The sequence below is a fragment of the Hypanus sabinus genome, chromosome 2 (genome assembly GCF_030144855.1).
Source record: "Hypanus sabinus isolate sHypSab1 chromosome 2, sHypSab1.hap1, whole genome shotgun sequence".
In the NCBI taxonomy this organism is placed as follows: domain Eukaryota; kingdom Metazoa; phylum Chordata; class Chondrichthyes; order Myliobatiformes; family Dasyatidae; genus Hypanus; species Hypanus sabinus.
The window spans coordinates 173,923,110-173,944,658 of NC_082707.1; the positions used below are offsets into that span (position 1 = coordinate 173,923,110).

General features: G+C 38.6%; 1 protein-coding gene across 1 annotated transcript in view; it reads right to left on the reverse strand.

Moving 5' to 3' along the window:
* LOC132405640 (potassium channel subfamily K member 10-like) overlaps positions 1-21,124 on the reverse strand; it is a 48,654-nt gene extending 27,530 nt beyond the window's left edge. Inside the window, exons 1-4 of the mRNA XM_059990620.1 lie at positions 20,144-21,124; positions 19,676-19,998; positions 12,112-12,229; positions 3,020-3,180 (exon numbers count right to left, since the gene is read on the reverse strand). Coding sequence (XP_059846603.1) covers positions 3,020-3,180; positions 12,112-12,229; positions 19,676-19,897 — 501 coding nt within the window. The 5' untranslated portion in view covers positions 19,898-19,998; positions 20,144-21,124. The remainder of the gene's footprint in view (positions 1-3,019; positions 3,181-12,111; positions 12,230-19,675; positions 19,999-20,143) is intronic.
* Between the last annotated feature and the right edge of the window lie 425 nt (positions 21,125-21,549).

Below are 21,549 nucleotides of genomic sequence, written 5' to 3' on the forward strand. Positions count from 1 at the left end.
TTAGGGGGACAGACAGGTGAGCCTGTAGTTGACAATGTGAACCCCAGAATGGCATGTTGCCTTCATGGTGCCATAGGCAGGAATGTCACTAAACAGCTGCAAAGTCTCCTGAAAGGAGGAGGGTGAGAGATCAGTTGTCGTCCACGTTTGTATATATTAGTAGCCCAACATAGAGGATGAACTCCTGGAATAGATACAAATGGATTTCAAAATCATTATATAGACTGACTAGACAACAATCTATTTTAGCAGTGTGCCAGGTCTTGAATGGTGTGAGGGAAGAGAAGGTAGAGCAGTTACTGTTACAAAGGAGAAGGTGCTCAAAAAGCTGAAGAAACTTGGACCAGATGAACTGCGCACTAGGGTTCTGAAAGAGGTGGTGGTAGAGATTATACAGGCATTCGTAATGATCTTTCAGGAATCGTTGGACTCTGGCATGGTTCCAGAGCAGTGGGAAATTGCAAATATTACTCCACTCTTTAAGGAAGGCGGGAGGCAGCAGAAAGAAAATTATAGACCAGTTAGACATCAGTGCTTGGGAAGATGTTGGAGTCAACAATTAAGGATGAGGTTATGGAGTACTCGGTGACACAGGTCAAGATAGGACAAGGTCAGCATGGACTCCTTAAGGGAAAATCTTGCCTGACAAGTCTGTTCAAATTCTTTAAGGATATTACAAGTGGGATAGATAAAGGGGATGTAGTGAATGTTGTATATTTTGGACTTTCAGAAGGCATTTGACAAGGTGCTACACAAGTTAAGATCCCATGGCATTACAGGAAAGTTACTAACATGGTTAGAGCATTGGCTGATTGGTAGGAGGCAGCAAGTGGGAATAAAAGGATCCTTTTCTAGTTAGCTGCTAGTATTCCGCAGGGGTTGGTGTTGGGGCCCCTTTTTTTTATGCTGTATATCAATGGCTTAGATGATGGAATACATGGCTTTGTTGTCAAGTTTGCAGATGATGCAAAGATTAGTGGATGGCCAGGTAGTTTTGAGGAAACAGGGAGGCTGCAGAAGGACTTAGACAGGCTAGGAGAATGGGCAACAAAGTGGCAAATGAAATACGATGTTGGAAAATGCATGGTTATGCACTTTGGTAGAAGAAATAAATGCGCGCACTATTTTCTAAATGTGGAGAAAATCCAAAAATCTAGGATGCAAAGGGACTTGGGAGACCTCGTGCAGAACATTCTAAAGGTTAACTTGCAGGTTGAGTCAGGGGTGAGGAAGGCAAATGCAATTTTGGCATATGTTTAAAGAGGTCTAGAATACAAGAGCAGGGATGTGATGCTGAGGCTTTATAAGGCACTGGTGAGGCCTCACCTTGACTATTGTGAAGAGTTTTGGGCTCCTTATTGAAGAAAAGATGTGCTGGCATTAGAGAGGGTTCAGAGGAGGTTCACAAGAATGATTCCGCGAAGGAAAGTGTTATCATATGACGGATATTTAATGGCTCTGGGCCTGTACTCACTGGAATTTAGGATAAGGGGGGATCTTAATGAACCCTTATGAATGTTGAAAGGCCTAGACAGAGTAGATGTGGAAAGGGTGTTTCCTATGGTGGGGATGTCTAGGACAAGAGGCCACAACCTCAGGATAGAGGGGTGTCCACTGAAAATAGAGATGTGGAGAAATTTCATTAGCCGGAAGGTGGTGAATTTGCTGAATTTGTTACCATAGGCAGCTGTGGAGGCCAGGTCATTGGGAGTATTTAAGGCAGAGCTTGATGGGTTCTTGATTGGCCACATCATCAAAGGATATGGGGAGAAGGCAGCATAGTGCAGTTGAGGAGGGGGAAAAAAGGATCAGCTGTGATTGAATGGCAGATTGACAGGCCATGTGGCCTAATTCTGCTCCCATGTCTCACGGTCTTATGGTGCAGGAAAATAATATTTTGGTACAAGATTTGTCATAATTTTTGAATATTGTGGCAAGCTCAAGGGGCTGATTAGCCTAATTATCATGCTCTTAAATCCTTAATGAATTAATGTATCATATAGGCATAAATCTGAATAAATTCATCTGACTCATTTTGCATGACTTGCTCAGAGTCTAAGTATAGTGTGAGGGTGGTGTCGACTTTTTGTTGGCCTCACTCCAATGAGGCTATTTTAAGGCCAATCAGGTCTTCCCAAACATATTCTTCTTTTTGTTATGGCAGAAGTTGGATTACTGTGGGAGGTTAAAAATACTCATCCTTCAGAAAACAGTTGAACCATTTTCCCAGACCCTGTTCAGACAATTCTTCCCCAAAGCAACACACACACACAATGCTGGAGGAGCTCAGCTAGTCAGGCAGCATCTATGGAGAGGCTGAGAACCTTCATCAGACTGCAGAGGAAAGGGGAGGAAGGGTGTGGAGAGGAAAGGGGAGGAAGGGTGTGGAGAGGAATAAAAGGGTGTGGAGAGTGGAAGGAATACAAGCTTCTCTACACCACCGTTTGTCCCCAGAGCTGAATGAGCACTGACTTTCCAATCCCTCTGAATTCTCTTTAGATGTGATGTATCCCACATAATTTCCCAAATATCCTTCACATATATTGTTCTATCAAAATTTATCTTCACATAAGAGTTAATTTTGCTCTGAGGTGCACTGGTGCTATGTTGTCCTGCATTCTATCTTGTAGTCAGACCAGGAAAGGTCTTCATTGGGACAAAGCAATGTAAGCCTCAATAAATATTGGATTGTGAGCTTAGAATTCTTTGGATGGCAATTGTTCCAAAATAATTGCTGAGGAACTGGTAACATATATTCATGAAATACAGTACGTAGAAAACCAGAATATCAAAGTGAAAATCCATTTTGCCTGTAAAAGCACACAAGGAACATTGAACATGGCTTTTACACATATTTTTAAGCCATTTTAGTTGACAGTCTTTGTACTGCAACAAATTTGTTGTGGTTATCCATAAAATTGCATTAATATCAACATTAATAGATAAACAATATCTACGATTCATTTCAGTCATGGTGGATAATATAATACATTAAAATAATAAATATTTGTCAACTTACTCTGAATACTTTCTCCACTCTTGCAATACTTTTACCGAAGATTGTGCCTAATTGATCCCCAATCCCTGCTAATAGAAAGCCGAAAAGTGGAATGCCAAATAATGCATATAAAATGCAGAATATTTTCCCTCCATGAGTACTGGGTGCAATATTCCCATAGCCTATTGAAATAAATAAGAACATTTTGGGGTTTTGAATTACACAAACTGCTGCTGTTTAGTAAATAGTTAATAAATAATCCGTTAGATCATTAAACAGTTCTAAAGACATAGAAGTACAGCATAGAGATTCAAATCCAGCAACTATCAATGTGCATAATTAAACTGTTGCTTACTTTAATGTCTAGATATCTTAACCTTTACGTAAGGAAGCAAGAAAGTAATAGTAGTAGATGTTTTCTGCAGTTATACAGCAGTTCAATCCAAGATAGGCAGGTGCCCTTAACTTGCATAAGAAGAGTATGTCCCTGGGGGCTCGTCCAGTGAAGCTTTATGGTTGGAACTTAGAAAGAGGAAGGGAGTTATAACTTTGATGCGATTTTACTAAAGACTCTTCCACTCACTCCCAACCCCCCCCCCCCCCCCCACAATAAGGAATTCGAGGAGTGAATATACAGGGAGATTGCAGATGGCTGAGGAATAATAGGCTTGAAATTGTAGATGGCTTTAACCTTCCTAATATTTGCTGGGACTGACAGAGTGCTAAGGGATGGAATTTGTTAAGTCTGTGCAGGAAAGTTTTCTCATGCAATATGTAGGTGCCCCGAGCAGAGTGGGAGGAACATTCAACCCTGTACTGGAAAATGAGACAGAGCAAGTAACCAAAATGTCAGAAGACCAGCTCTATGGAGAACTATGACCATAATTCTGTTAGTTTTACAATAGTGACAGAAAAGGATAGAACCGGTCCACAGATGGAAGTCCTAAATTGGGCCAAGGCTAACTTTGATGGCATTAGACAGAAACTTGCAAAAGTTGATTCAAAAAGGCTGTTTGCAGGTAAAAGGATTTCTGGTAAGTGGGAACTTTTAAAAGTGGGATAGGAGAATTCAGGGGTGGCATATTTTTATTAGAGTGGAGGGAGAAGCTAGCAGGATTAGGGAATTTGTTTCATATTGATATAGAGGATCTGGTCAGGAACAGGAAGGATGTATACTTCACATATAGGCAGTTGGGAATAAGCAAACCCTCTTGAGGAGTTTAAGGGATGTAAAAGGACACTTGAGAAAGAAATCAGGGGGCAAAAAAAGATATGAGATAAGGAGTAGGGGAATCCCAAGAGATCCTATAAATATATTTGAGATTGAAGATTGTTTTTTTGTCAGTTATCATCACACAAGTGGAAAGAAGAGCAGAATGATTGTTGCTCTGGACCTGATGCAGCATTAAAAACACACAATGAGCACAAAGAAAACAATAAAAGCACTATAGATATAAATTGATAAGATTAGCTTACACACTTAGACTGATTGAAAGTATATAAAGTGACCCCAGGTTCAGGAGTATCTGTATAGTACATAAGGTGACTCTGATAGGAAAGGATAAAGTACTGGTGCTGGGTGGGGGGGGGTGTAGTGGGGTGGGTTAATGGATGGAGGTGTTGACCAGCCTAATGGCTTGGGGAAAGTAACTGTTTTAAGTCTGGTTGTCCTGGTATGAATGCAGTGTAGCCTCTTCCCTAACAGGAGTGGGACAAAGTCCCTGAGCAGGGTGGCTGGGATTCCTAGCCCTTTTTCAGCACTTTTCTGTAACTATGTCTTTGATGGTAAATAGGCGATGCGTTTGTGCAGTTTTAATTACCCATTGTGAAGCCAAAGAGTAACAAGGGGGAGAGCAGGTCCGCTTAAGGATTAATGTGGTCAGCACTGAGTGGAGCAGCAGGAAATGAACAAAGCCTTATCTGTACTTATCAAATCTCTTGTCTGTACTTATCACAGAAAAGGTCATGAAAGCTAGGGAATTCAGGGAGGAAAATAATGAAGTCATAAATTGTGTCTACATTACAAAAGAGGTGCAAGACTATTTTGCCTCCCAAAATTCCCTATCTTCCATGGTCTTGAAACACATAAAGGTGGATAAATCATGAGGCTCTGAACAAATGTTTCTGAGGACATTGCAGGAAATCAGCAAAGGAATTGCTGGGGACTCTGCCAGAGATATCTGTATTATGGTTAGCCATAGGTGAGGTACTTGAAGACTAGAGGGTGGTTAATGTTGTGCCTTTATTTAAGAAGGGATGGAACGATTGACAGGTCAGCCTAATGTTCGTGGTGGGAGAGTTACACGATGGAATTCTGAGAGATGGAGGCTACCAGCATTTGGAAAGATTGGAACAAATTAGAGATTATCAGCGTGGTTTTGTGCATGAGAGACAGGGTCTAAAGAATTTGATTGCATTTTTTGAAAAGGTGACAAGGACAGGGATATGGACACAGTCTACTTGGACTATAGTTAGGCTTTCATTTTACCTCAGAGCTGAAGGGTGACCTTATAGAGGTTTAAAAAATAATGAGGGACATAAATATGTAAGGTGGGTAGTTATTGACTCTCTCCCAGAGTAGGCAAAGTGAAAGCTAAAATACTTAAAGGGAATGTGATAGAAAAATTTTTCATAGTCAGGAATGTGTGCTCATGGAACAAGTTACCAGAGGAAATGGTAGAGGAAGGTACAAATACAGCATTTAAGAGATATTGAGAGTGATTTTTTTGATAAGAATGATTTAAAGGGAAATGGACCAACACAGCCTAATGGCACTAGCTCAGGTAAGCATCTTGATTGGCATGGACAAATTATGCTGAATGGCCTAAATTCTGTACTGTATAACTTTATGTTTATTGTTTTATCTGGAATGCTCAAATTAGCAAGCTGTGGGAGAAGCATATCAACCAAAAAATAAGCATTCTCGTTCCAATAACATGTTGAAACCTGAATGACTCACATATCTGTCAAATATGTTTATCCAATTAATCAAGCAAATTTCAAAAACAATTCAAAAGTAGTAGTAAATGAAACATAGTATTTTTAAATACTACTTCATTCTGCAAGTTCTACTTAAGGGGGAAATAAACACAAGATCTGAGTTGTTTCAACATTAACCTTTTAATGCTGGTACAAAACATTTGGAAGGAATACATACTATAGTATCAGATCCAACCTACATACCCAGGCTAGCTCGCTTTAGCTCATCAGCAAGACTAATTCTCAATGGTAAATTAGAAATTTGATATAATTTGCAAATGATATTTTGTATAACTATAAAAGTTATAGTCCTCTGGAGTTTAAAGCAATTAAGAATTTTTTTTAATGTTAGTATATACTGATAGAGCCAGCCCTTAGTTAACCTAGTATATACAATAGATCTTCTCACAACAAGACTCTGACTAAGTAAAACAAGATCATGCATGAAGCTGTATAAACGTTTTCATTTTGTTTTTATTTTATGGCTTTATTTTGTTTATTTTACGTAAAATTTAATTTACACATGAATAATGATGTTCCGCAATAATGTTCCATCAGAGTTCATGTAAATCTTTGATTATTTTGCTGGAATAATATCTTTGGTATTTTTGTGTGAAATTGGACAAGTTAATTCTCTGAGCTGCAATATGTGATTATTTGTCTTGCACATTATAACTATCTCATCTTTTATGTACAGTAACAATATTAAAAATGGCAAGCACAAGAGATTCTTCAGATACATGAAATATTGAGCAACACACACACGAAATGCTGGAGGAACTCAGCAAAGTCAGCAAATGCCTGACTTGCCAAGTTCCTCTAACATTTTCCGTATGTTGCTTAAAATTAGTTTTGCCCTTCATAATAAAGCAGTCACATGGAAGCTGCTAAAATTTCACGCAAGGAAATATATCTGAACATTCAAAAGGATTAATAATTTAATTCACACTAACCAAGAGCGCTACTTTACTGACAACCTCTTTGAAAATGTTAGCCCCCTGTTTTGACAGAAGCAAGAGCACGATTTTCCTGTTTCTCTATTGACAAGATGTTATATCAAAATTTCAATTAGAATTCTATCCATCCCATTGTTTGAGACAAGCCATGGCTTAGATGTTTGCAAATATGTTCACTGCTGATTGAAAGAATTCTTCCAAAAAGAATGTTTAAACTCTGTTGTGTGGGCTTCCCTTTCTCTCGCATCATTTGCTGTCAGGCATCAGTTTGAGAGGATGCTGAGCATGCAGCAACATTGAAGTCAGAAAAACTGGCTCAGTATCCAACAATTGGAAGGCCTCTCATGAATAGTAAATCATAGGGCTAAAAGACCAACCCTAACAAGTATTTTAAGCACTTTACAGAGAGAAAAATAAAAACAATAACTTCCATGTGAAATTAAGGTAGAAACTGCTGCCATACCTCAAAGCTTTTAAAAATGGGAAGCATAATTAATACCATTTTACATTTCTTTACAGTATGAGATTGTCATCTGAGGAAATTCCAATCCATGTATGCAAAATTAGTTATTTTAGAACCAGAAAGGTAATTATTCCTTAGCATATTACTAACAACAATGGGAATCAACTCCTAGAGGAATTGATGGTGGACTTCAGGGAGGGGAAGTTGAGGAAATAAACACCAGTCCTCACCAAGGGATCAGAAGTGGAAAGAGTGAGCAGTTTCAAGTTCCTGGGTGTCAATATGTCTGAGGATCTATCCTGGGCGCAACATATTGATGCAATTACAAAGAAGGCATAACAACAGCTATATTTCATTTGAAGTTTGAGGAGATTTGGTATGTCACCAAAGACACTTCCAAATTTCTACAGATGTACTGTGGAGAGCATTCTAATTGGCTGCATCGTGATCTAGTATGAGAAGGCCACTGAACAGGTCAAAATATGCTGCTGAAAGTTGTATACTCAGCCACCTCCATCATGGGCACTAGCCTCCCCAGCATCCAGAACACCTTCAAAAGGCGATGCATCAAAAAGGCAGCTTCCATCATTAATAACTCCCATCACCCAGGACATGCCCTCTTCTCATTTTACCATCAAGGAGGAGATACAGGAGCCTGAAGATACACACTCAGGAACAGCTTCTGCCCCCTGCCATGAGATTTCTGATTGGACAATGAACCCATGAACATTACCTCAGTATTTTTCCTTTTTAAAATTTAATTTAAATTAATTATTTAATTTAATTTTAATTTATATATAAACTTCTTATTGTAATTTATAGTTTCTATTATTATGCATTGCAATGTACTGCTGCTGCAAAACAACAAATTTCATGGCATTAAACCTGTTTAAACCTGATTCTGATTCTGATTTTGAGATCCTGTGTCAGGTGGAATATGATGCAATGATTTCAATTGAGATTGCCAGGTAAAATGTTTTATTCAACAATTCTGTTCAATTTTTCTAATTATTTAAAAGTTTTTAGGTGTTTTACATAGCATAATTTTTATATCTTTAAGGTTTATTTCACAATTTCATTAATTATTTTAAAATGTTTATTACTTTTAATTGTTCTCAGATGCTTCTGATGCCTGGATACATTTAAAATAGGATCAGATATTCATCAAATGCACAGGTCTCATTTAGCAAAGGGCTATATTTGTCTCCTATCAGATTGTAAGGTGTATCAAACAAGCACAATGGGAAAGGCTACAAGATGACTTTCTCAGCTAGTTGGGAATAGAGTAACAGCTACCAAATAATTGTATAACCATTTTGCAGAAGAACAGGAAAAAAAATGCCGATGGCGCAATTCATTGGGGCTCATCAGCAACAAAGATGGCCTACATAGAGGAGGTGGAAGAGCTCGAGGCCTGGTGACAGGCAAATAACCTCTTCCTTAATGTCAACAAGACAATGGAGATGGTTCTCAACTTCAGGAGAACTCGCACCACTCACACACCCCTCTCTGCATTGGTGGCTCAGCAGTGGAAACTGCAAGCGATTTCATGCTCCTGTGAGTGCACATGACACACAACCTCTCACAGTCCCAGAACACATCCTACACAGACAAGAAAGCTCAACAATGCCTTGACTTTCTGAGGAAGTTTAAGAGAGCTGAACTTTGCACATCACACTCTCATTGTTCCACATGTGTACAGTGGAGAGCATCCTGGCAAGCTGCATCCCTGTTGGGTGTGGAAAATGCATTGTGGCAGACGAGAAGGCTCTACAACAGGTAGTCAATGTTGCCCAACATATCTCCGACACCAAGCCTACACACGATCAAGGACATACGTACATAAAGGTGTTGGAAAAGGGCCAGTAACATCATGAAGGATCTCACCTGCCCTGCTCATGGACTTTTTGTCCCACTCCCATCAGGGAGGAGGCTATGTAACATCCACACCAGGACCATCCAACACAAAAACAGTTACTTTTCCCAAGCAGTAGGGCTGATCAACATCTCCACCTGCTAACTCCACCACTACTTTATTATTTCTTGTCAGACACCTTACGTACAGCCCAGCATCAATTTATAGACCTACCATTAATCTTTGTAATAAGTTATCTTATGTCTTTATATTTATTGTGTTTATTATTATTGTGTTATTTATCTTTTGTGGGGTTTTTGTGCTGCATTAGATCCAGAGTAATAATTATTTCATTCTCCTTTACACTTGTGTTCAGGAAATGATATTAAACAATCTTGAATCTTGTAGGGCTGATTATTCTAAGTGTTTCCACACCCACATATCCCATCCATCTAAACAACATTAAATTCAAGGATGATAATTAGTTTGAGATGGTTAAATGGGAAAGAAAAATTGGTAACAGGAAAAATCTGTCTGTCTAATTGTATATGGAAACATTTTACTGTTCTGATTTATTTAACAAACCCATTGCATTCATTGCATAAGTTATCTTTCAGATTGGAAGAATATGGGAAAATATCAGGGTAAAAAGTAAACTGGGGTAAAAGTGAAATTTTACCCTTTACTAAGGGAGACTATAGTCAATGTCAATTAGTATCTCAATTTAGATGGCCGACAAATGGTATAAAATATTTAGGTATAAGAGTTGATAATGATATAAAGAATTTATATAAATTAAATTATTTGCCATTATTGGAAAAAAATACAAGAAGATCTTGATAATTGGATGATGTTTCCAATAACATTAGTAGGTAGAGTTAATGCTGTAAAAATGAATATATTTCCTAGATTACGATATTTATTCCAAACATTACCAATACAACTGCCCCAGAAGTTTTTTCAAGAGTTGAACAAATGTGTGAGGAAGTTTCTTTGGAAAGGTAAGATGTCAAGAATATAGTTGGAAAAATTGACATGTAAATTTGACCCAGGAACTCCCAAATTTTAAGAATTATTATAAAGCAAATCAACTTAGATTTATTGCATCTTTTTTTGATGAAGAAAAACTGGTATGGATTAGAATAGAGTTAGATAAGATAGGAGAAAATATACCAGAAGATTTTATATATAAATGGGAATCCAAATGGATACGGGAAAAGAAAGAATCTCTTATATTAAAACATTTGATCGATTTATGGAATAAGGTAAATGTAGATGATGAGATAAAGAAATCTTTATTAGCAAAGAGAACCCTAATTCAAAATAGACTTATTCCTTTTACAATGTATAACCAACTTTTATAAAACTGGTTTCAAAAAGGGATCAGATATATAGGTGACTGTTTTGAAGGAGGTATATTGATGTCGTTTGATCAATTAAAGAATAAATATAAAATATCAAATAACACTCTTTTGTTATTTTCAATTAAAGGCCTATTTAAGAGATAAACTGGGTCAAACAATGTTAATGCCAAAACCTAATGAAATAGAAACTTTAATTCAAAAAGGAAAAATTTAAAAATTTACATCTTGTATATATAATTTGATTCAAAAACAGACAATTAAACCAGGAATTCATAAGTCAAGACAAAAATGGGAAACTGATTTTAATATTAAAATTGGTGAAGACTATGTCTTAATAGTATGACAAATACAATAAATGTCCGACTTAGATTAGTACAATACAATTTTTTACATCAATTATATATTACACCACAAAAAATAAATAGATTAAACCCAAATTTATCTGGCCAATGTTTCTGATGTAATCAAGAAATCGGTACTTTTTTACACTCTACTTGGTCTTGTTTTAAAATTCAACCTTTTTGGATAAATCTAAGACTTTTACTGGAGCAAATTATTGGAATACAACTTCCACATAGTCCAACATTATTTTTATTAGGCGATATTGAAGGGATAATACCGAAACCTGAATTGAATAAATATCAGAAAAAATTTATAAAAATTACATTGGCAGTAGCCAAAAAAGCTTTTGCAGTTACTTGGAAATCAGATTCATACTTAACTATGGACCATTGGAATAATGAAATATATAGCTGCATTCTACTTGAAAAAATTACTTATAATTTAAGAAATGAATATGATAGATTTTTGAAAATTTGGCACCCCTATCTACAAAAGATAGGATTAAATATATAGGTCCTTTGAAGATAAAATTATTAGTTATTTGGGGAAAAAAATAAAGATATATACTAAAGTTATTTTGAACTCCATGGTGCATGTGGGGATCCTCCGATATCCAGGCAATTCCTCTTTCTTTTTTTTCCTTTTTTTTAGACAGGGATGTTAAGGGGGGAAGGGTTAAGGGGAGGGGGGAGGGCTAATATTAATTTTCATTATTATTCTATTCATTTTATGTAATTCTCTTAAAAATTTAATAAAAATATACTTTTAAAATTTTTTTAAAAAGAAGAAACATTTTACGGTACAGCAATGTGGCCTTCAGCATAATTTGTGGCTCATAAAAAGCATCAATTTGGAATTGGAATCTTTACTCAAAACCTGAATTAGAAGATTACTTTTGATTAGTTCATGTCACAGTTATTTCAGATATGAATTCAAAATAGGAAACATTGTGTATATACTTCGTTATTGCTTAGACTCTATTAGTTGGAGCAATTCCACTTTTAACACTTAACTGTGATATTGATAGAATTTGCATGCAAGAAGATAATAGATAAAGGAGTAAGCTATTACAATGTATCTAAAGAGCTTTACATCCACAGAAAATGTTTGCATGCATACAATTATATTGGTAACATTGTTTTTAAGAAAATTACCTATAGTAGTTATCACGGTCCCAGCAAAGAAAAATGCACTGCCAAGTTCCCAATTACTTGTATTGTCAGTTGAGTCACCTACAGGGTTTACTCCTGCACCAAGAGCTTCAATTGCATGCTGTAAAGAAACAAATGTATGTGCATTGTACTTCCAGAAAATAATCAACAGTATAGCAATATAAATTTACACTCACACCAGAAGAAATCTAAGAGTTGTCAAACATGTATTATTCAAGCCGAATACACCTGTGAGTCCCAACTATGAAGTATGACTCTGAGTTTCTCTCTTCTGGTCAGACTAGAAAGAGAATAGTATGTAATTTCAAAGTGAAGCCTCTGTAAGGAAGGCTTCATGAAGGAAATTATTATAAACATTTTCAGCTCCTGATTTGGATTATTAAGAATAGTTTTGCTTCCATCCTTTTAAATTGGTATATTCAAATTGTGGCCACTCATACCTAAGACTATTAGTTTTCATGATTTAAGAGGCCCATTCAAAATTAAGTTTGATTACAACTGGTTTACTGGTTTATCGAAATAGACTATGTGTGTGCATGTATATGTATATATATATATATTCTCCACTTTCAGTGGATTCCAGTTCATTAGGAAATCAGTTAATTGGGGCAGCTGCTTATTGGGGACAATCCTTAAAAAAACAAAATCTAATTGTGAAAATTGCAGGGATTTCCTTTGTTTATTTGGGAAAGTATGCTGTTTAATTGGGGCAGGAGACTATTGCTGAACAGCTTCTAACTAGCATCAGTTGTGAACACTTCTGTGGCCGTTAGATGCCGCACCATGCTTCAAGCAAATAGTTTTTAAACAGCATCATTGCATTTGTTTGTGTTCAAAAGGTGGTAATTTTTGTCTGATATTTGGTGAGAAATAAGTAGTAAAACACTTTGAAACTGTTTTGCTGACTGCAGTTTCAAGCATTCAGGCTTGGAGATGCCTGAAGCAACCGGTGGTGAAAATGAAATGATTTTATTATTTCAACAAGTTAAAAGCTACGAAGTATTTGGAGGTATCAATAATCATCTTGAATGTTACAATGAAAATGAAGATATGGCAGATGATGTTGTTGATAGCATTTTATGAAGGCAGACTTTGTTCATTGTGTAATTGGATGAATTCCTCTGTTGATAACTATTAGAAACTAATGCACAATTTTATGACAATAGACAATAGGTGCAGGAGTAGGCCATTCGGCCCTTCTAGCTAGCACCGCCATTCACTGTGATCATGGCTGATCATACACAATCAGTACCCCGTTCCTGCCCTCTCCCCATATCCCTTGACCCCGCTATCTATAAGAGCTCTATTTAATGCATCCAGAATGCATCTTGAATGCTCTTGAATGCATCCAGAGACTTGGCCTCCACTGCCTTCTGGGACAGAGCATTCCACATATCCACCACTCTCTGGCTGAAAAAGTTTTTCCGCATCTTAGTTCTAAATGGCCTACCCCTTATTCTTAAACTGTGGCCTCTAGTTCTGGACTCACCCATCAGCGGGAACATGCTTCCTGCCTCCAGCATGTCCAATCCCTTAATAATCTTATACGTCTCAATCAGATCCCCTCTCATCCTTCTAAATTCCAGTGTATACAAGCCCAGTTGCTCCAATCTTTCAACATATGATAGTCCCGCCATTCCGGGAATTAACCTTGTGAACCTACGCTGCACTTCCTCAATAGCAAGAATGTCCTTCCTCAAATTAGGAGACCAAAACTGCACACAATACTCCAGGTGGGGTCTCACCAGGGTTCTGTACAGCTGCAGAAGGACCTCTTTACTCTTATACTCAATTCCTCTTGTTATAAAGGCCAGCATGGCATTAGCTTTCTTCACTGCCTGCTGTACCTGCATGCTTGCTTTCATTGACTGATGTACAAGAACACCTAGATCTCATTGTACTTCCCCTTTTCCTAACTTGACTCCATTTAGATAGTAATCTGCCTTCCTGTTCTTGCCACCAAAGTGGATAACCTCACATTTATCCACATTAAACTGCATCTGCCATACATTTGCCCACTCACCCAACCTGTCCAAGTCACCCTGCATTTTCATAACATCTTCCTGACATTTCACACTGCCACTCAGCTTTGTGTCATCAGCAAATTTGCTAATGTTACTTTTAATCCCTTCATCTAAATCATTAATCTATATTGTAAACAGCTGCGGTCCCAGCACCGAACCTTGTGGCACCCCACTGGTCACAGCCTGCCATTCCGAAAGGGACCCGTTAATCGCTACTTTTTGTTTCCTGTCAGCCAGCCAATTTTCAATCAGTACTCTGCCCCCAATACCATGTGCCCTAATTTTGCCCACTAATCTCCTATGTGGGACCTTATCAAAAGCTTTCTGAAAGTCCAGGTACACTACATCCACTGGCTCTCCCTTGTCCATTTTCATAGTTACATCCTCAAAAAACTCCAGAAGATTAGTCAAGCATGATTTTCCCTTCATAAATCCATGCTGACTCAGACTGATCCTTCTACTGCTATCCAAATGTGTCATAATTTCATCTTTTATAATTGACTCCAGCATCTTTCCCACCACTGACGTCAGGCTAACTGGTCTATAATTCCCTGTTTTCTCTCTCCCTCCTTTCTTGAAAAGTGGGACAACATTAGCCACCCTCCAGTCAGCAGGAACTGTCCCTGAATCTATAGAACATTGGAAAATGATTACCAATGCGTCCATGATTTCTAGAGCCACCTCTTTAAGTACCCTGGGATGCAGACCATCAGGTCCCAGGGACTTATCAGCCTTCAGACTCAACAGTCTATCCAACACTGTTTCTTGCCTAATATAAATTTCCTTCAATTCATCCTTTACCCTAGTTCCTTTGACCACTATTAAATCTGGGAGATTGTTTGTGTCTTCCCTAGTGAAGACTGATCCAAAATACTTGTTCAATTCATCTGCCATTTCCTTGTTCACCATAATAAATTCACCTGTTTCTGTCTTCAATGGTCCAATTTTGGTCTTAACTATTTTGTTGCTATTCACATACCTAAAGAAGCTTTTACTACCCTCCTTTATATTCTTGGCTAGTTTACCTTGGTACCTCATTTTTCCTTTATGGTACTGTAGTAGTATTGGTAGTGTTCTAATTTGTTCTGTATTTCATTTAACTATATAATTTGTTACTCGGTTTGTCTTTCTTATGCTTTTTTAATTATTTCCATGAAACATTGGTTAACTGGGACAGCTGCTTAATTGGGCCAAAGTGACTGGACCCGACATGTCCCAATTAACCAAAATCTCCCTGCTACTCCTGAAAAAAAAATATTAGTCATATTTAAGCTTATGGGTTGTCTATAGTAATTGTATTTAACATGCCTCACTAGATGCAGTCAATTTCCTTAGTGTGTTCATAACTGCTAAATAAAAGGTAAAAAGGTAAAGCTTTATCAAGATTATATTTTGCTATTTCTCCAACAGTGGATGTTAATTGGAACAAAATTATGGAAAAAAATCTCTCAAAAAATCACAGATTTCTTTATTAAGGATCAGTCACCAACCTCATAACGAATTTTGCTAAATATGTTTACTTGGTTACTAACTCATTAAGCATTACTATTTCTAAATTTGCACATATACCTACTTCATAACTTTAATCCACTACCATCAAGTTAGAGATTCAAAGGCACTATATAAGAACAAAAGGAACTTCTGCAATGCTTGTCCTCAGCAAACTTGTCTCTCAACAAATAGAATTAAGTAAAATGCTGGAACCTCGGATGTTTCAGTTTAGAAAGGTTGTTTGAGCCACCATGAAAAGTTATTTTCCTTTTAGTAAAGATACTCTCACATTGTTGTTGGGTCCAGAGTTCTAGGGTTTGGGCTGTGAAGGAACATTGATACATTTATAAGCAGGATGACATGTTTTTGATGGGAACCTCCTGTAGGTGGCATTCCCGTGATCCTGAATTCTTTCTATGTAGACCCTTTAGCAAACGATCCCCACTATCATTTGTTTATTACTAACCTCAATACATATGCACAGACTTCAGCCACCTCAAGAAAAGGGTGTTCAGAGATCATGACTTCATATATGGGACATAATTTATAGTCTACCAGATGATTGCAATCCCTGCCTTCTCGTATACATTGGAGACTCAGAGTAACCAACATGCAGTTTTTGCAAAATCCTTCGAATCCACTTCCACGTTAACCAAAGCAACTTTCAGCATCCTCTCCCAGACTAATACCCTGGCACTGAAGATCTAATTACATCCAGTGGAAACACTGTTGACCATGTGCATGCAAAATTGCATGTTCAGCAGCAGACTCCTTGAACAAATAATATTTCTGAGCTCTATCATGGGAAGAGAATATCATGCTGTCACAAGAATGATTCAAGGATGTTCTCAAAGACTGCTTAAAAGAAAATGTAGTATTCCTACCAACTTCTGGGATTCTTTGACCCATGACCATTCAGGTTGAGTAGGGGCATTTGAGATGGCACTGATAACTCTGGGTCCAGTCATCAGGGTATCCCGAAGTGAAGGGAGACACCATCACCCAAACTACCCACCCAACAAAAAGCACATTCTGTCCCATTTGTAAGACAGTCTGCAGGCTGCATTGGCCATGTTAATGATCTCAGAACACAAAGAACAGGCATGAAAGCAAATCTTCATAATGAGGGTTCACCTACTCAGTCATAATGTCATGGAGTTGTAGAGACTGAAAACAGTTGCTTTGGTTTACCAGTCAGTGCTGACTACCAAACAACCATCTGCACTATTCTTCGCACATTCCCATCAAGAGAAGATGCCCTTTGTCCTTCTTACTGGTGGTGATTGCGTGTTTAAGAGATTGGGGGGGGGATTGATACAAGAATAATGTATCCCATATCTGGTATATCTAGATCCAGGAGGCCATGCCTCACAACATCTCAGGAGTCAACGTCAGCTCAGGCAGGGTTTATGGTCGTTCAGTCCTACAAGGTGAAACCTACCATCATGAATGGCTAAAATGCTTCAGTCCCAGATGAGCTCAATGCCTTTTATGCATGCATTGAAAAGGAGAATAAAACTACATTGCAAACCCTTGCAGCATCTTGTGATCCTGTGATTTCTGCCTTGGAGTTTGATGTCAGATCATCTTTCAAGAGGGTGAACCCTTAAAAAGTGTCAAGTCCTGATGGTGTACCTGGTGGGACATTGAAAACCTGTACTAACCAACTGGTGGGAGTGTTGAAGGGCATCTCTAACCTCTCATTGCTGCAGCTGGAAGTATCCACCTGCTTCAAAAGGACACCAATCATACCAATGCCCAGGAAGAGCAGGGTGAGCTGTCTCAATGACTATTGCCTAGTTGCACTCATATTTTTTGTGATGAAGTGCTTTGAGAGGTTAGTCATGGCTTAGGCAAGGATCTAGATCCACTGCAATTTACTTACCACCACAACAGGCCTGCAACAGATTCAACCTCACTTGGCTTTGGATCATCTGGTTAATAGCAATACCTACCTTCGGGCTGTTAATTGATTACAGCTCAGTATTCAACACAATTATACTCTCAGTATTAATCAACAAGCTCCAAAACCTGGGCCTCACTCTGCAAATGAATCCTTGACCTCTTCATTGGGATACCACAATCAGTGCGGATCAGAAATAACATCTCCTCCTCAGTGACAATCAAAGGTCCCCCAGGATGTGTGATTAGCCCACTGCTCTACTCTCTCTACATTCACAATTGTGTGGCTAGGCACAGCTCAAACACAAAGTACACTGCAGATTCTGTGGTCAAATCAACACATACAAAAGCTGGATGAACTCAGCAGGTCAGGCAGCATCCGTTGAAACGAGCAGTCAACGTTTCGGGCCGAGACCCTTCGTCAGGAGTCAGATGCCATCTATAAATGTGCTGAAGCCACAACAATTTCAGATGGTGATGAAGGGGCGTACAGAAACAAGATAGATCAGCTAATTGAGTGGTGTGGTAACAACAACCTTGCATTCAATAAAAACACAAAATGCTGGCAGAACTCTGCAGGCCAGACAGCATCTATGGGAGGAGGTAGTGACGACGTTTTGGGCCGAAACCCTTCATCAGGTTTCAACCTCAGTAAGACCAAGGAACTAATAGTGGACCTCAGAAAGGGAAATTGGGAGGAACACACACCAATCCTGATTGAGGGATCAGCAGTGGAAACGGTGAGCAATTTCAAATTCCTGGGTGTCAGCATCTCTAAAGACCTATCTTGGGTCCAACATATCAATGCAATTACAAAGAAGGCACAGCATCAGCAATATTTCATTAGGAATTACAGGATACTTGGTACTGTACATCACCATGGCACTCACAAGTGTTTACAGGTGTAGAGTGGAGAGCATTCTAACTAGTTGCATCACCATCTGGAATGGGGGTGGGGAAAGTGCACAGGATCAGAAAAGTTGCAGAAAGTTGTAAACTTGGTCATTTCCATCAAGGGCACCTTCTAAAGAAGATACCTCAAAAAGGAGGCTTTCATCATCTTGCCCTCTTCTCATTTCTAACATCAAGGAAGAGGCACTGGAGCCTGAAGACACACACTCAACATTTCAGGAACAACTTCTTCCCATCCACCGTCAGATTTCTAAATGGACAATGAACCCATAACCACTACGTCACTATTATTTTGTTTTCTTTGTAGCACTACTTACAAAATTTAAATCTTTAATTTAATTCCTATTGTAATTTATAGTTTTTTTTAAAATATAATGTACTGTAAAGTACTGCTGCCGCAAAACGACATACGCCAGTAATATTAAACCTGATTCTGATTCTGAAACATGGATTCAACTATTCAATTCTAAAACGGGAAGGAGCCTCTTCATCCAGAGTATAATGACCTTTGTAATTCACTATCCAAGAGGGCAGTGGAGATCAGTGGCTGGATGTATTCTGGACAGAGTTTGACGAATGTTTCGATACTCGGGGAATCAATGAATTTGCGAGGTTAGGGCAGGAACGTGGCACTGGGATAACAGATCAGCCATGACGTTATTGATTGTAGGAGAAGGAGAGAGGGACCTAATGGCCTACTCCTGCTTTTCATTTAACCCCAAAAACTAGGTTCGTAAACCATCTGCGCGTGTTTTTTTTTTGGGGGGGGAGTGCTGAATTATAAGCGGCCGGGAGAACCACCAATCCGTAGAAAAGCAAAAGCAAGTTATTACTTGTTCTTATTTAGATCTTGGAAAATCCTACACCTTTCTGCATTTGTGCACAAGCGCCAAGCAACCTTCAAATGACTAAAAATGTTTACATAAAATGGGTAAGTACTTAAATAAAAGCCATTGTAACAGCAATTACATGACAATCCTTGGTGTTTGAACTTCTTTTGATGTTTATTTGGGAAACAAGGTGATTTATCGTGCAGGTGAAAAAAAGGCAAATCGAACTTATTTCTCAATGACTACCGGGATAAATCGCGATACTTCATCAAACTCCGCCGCGCGCTCTCCTGAATCGACATTCGTTTTGCAGTGGAATGGTGAAGTGAGCGAACTTGTTCACGGGACACAACACGAAGCTGAACCTGAGCACACGGCTGCCCTTACCTCAATCAGCTCATCAACCTCCCCGGAGTTCACACAGGGGTGATTTCGAAGAAATTTGGATTTCTCCTCCGCGATCTTATCCTTCTGCTTGCTTTCGAAAGGTTTTTCCAGAGCTCTGAAGATTGTGCCTCCGATCACCAGGTAAACCACAACCACCACGAAAATGGCCAGCACCGTCTTCCACTTCATGACTGTAGGCGATGTCTGGGGGCAACTGTCCATGCTAGCTATCACCGTGGTTCGGGAGGAGATCGACAACCTGGACACGGGGTAGTGCCCGTTGGTCTTTGAGTCACAGGCTTGAACAGTGGATGGAACAGCCGCTGAAACAAAAATTGTGAAGCATAACTCCGACCCCGGGATAAACTGAAAACAATAACAAAAGTTATCTGCCGCTTTATCTAGCAATCTGATACCAATTTAGGGTACATCATAAGCAGCAATCTCATACCAATTTAGGATACATACTATCTTCATATTTTCCTTCCGAGTCTGACCTTGTGACCAGGATGTTTCCTGGAGGAGTGCAGATTGGTGAAACGCCCTCTGTTTTATTCGCAAGTAACTCGGCCTTTTAGAGTTTGTTCAGTGCAGTCGTGTCATGCATAAGCGTTCCCATTGTTGTAGTATTTTTTTCTCGGTTTTAAACAGATCGCAAGCCAATGCCACTTCCTGGCGATGGTGACATCATGGTGTTCCATTCCTATAATTGACCTCCTGTGGTTGTGTCAGGTTACATTTCTAGACCCCGGAGTGGGGCGATCTGCCTTCAGTTGTAAAGTAAATGGAACCGTCAAACTATATCAAAGGTGACAGTGCCGCCATGCCCCAGAATTCAAACGTTTTACTTCCTCCCCTCACCCCACACCAGCGTACCTGCTTAAGTTATAAAGTTAGTTAAAACATGTCAACCATAACGAACTACGTCAAATGTTTATTTACTGTTACTCTCTTATCCAGAGTTAACGCCATGCTAATACACAGTGATAAATCATAACTTTGGTATTCATTCTGCTTACCATTGATACATATTATGAGAGTGACTGGAACCAGGAGCATTAACTGCATTAGCAGAAACTGATCATGTGTAGGGTTACCGGAAACGATCGATTTCCCTGCAATTTATTTTGCATGTAACGAATTATAACGTGGTTGTTACTGTAGCAAAATGATATACTCTGTGGCCAAACATTATCTAAAAAAGGATAACCAACTCATTAACAAGGTTTTAATCCAGAAGTCGGTCGGGATATTTGCATTAAATTTCTAACGATGTCTGCAAATTTACAAAAATGCTTAGGGGTTTTCATGTCTACGAGCTTTTGACAATTGGTTGAACTGACGGCAGTAACTGAACATAATGTAATCTGTTTTGCATTCGGGGGTATACAGCTTTTAGTGAGTATATTGTTAAACCAATGCTTTGAAAATGTGAATGTTTATTATGGATGCGGTAAGGAAGGAACAGTTTTCAAACTACGCATCAATTGGTGTTCAACCAGACTGCAAGATGGGATAGTGAATGGGGAGATGTCTGAGAGAGATTGAATAGAGATAAATATTTCAACGCTCCATTTTAATTCTCCAAGAATTATAATCTTAGTAGCAATCTACATAGCAGTATTTTTTTCTCAATGCTTTTTGATTCTTTTTTTTCCCGCACCACAATGCGGGTCTTTTCGCTGTAGCGACCCGATACATCCAACAAAAAAACACCAGGTCAGAGCCACGCGAGGGAATCTAAAGACTTGATTGATTAAACAGAGGAAAAAGTGCGAGGAAAATAATATTCTCAGTAAGCATTCCGGAATGATTAAAGATTTACATATTCAAAAATACACCTTCTATGGAGATTCGAGACGTGCAGTTGGATG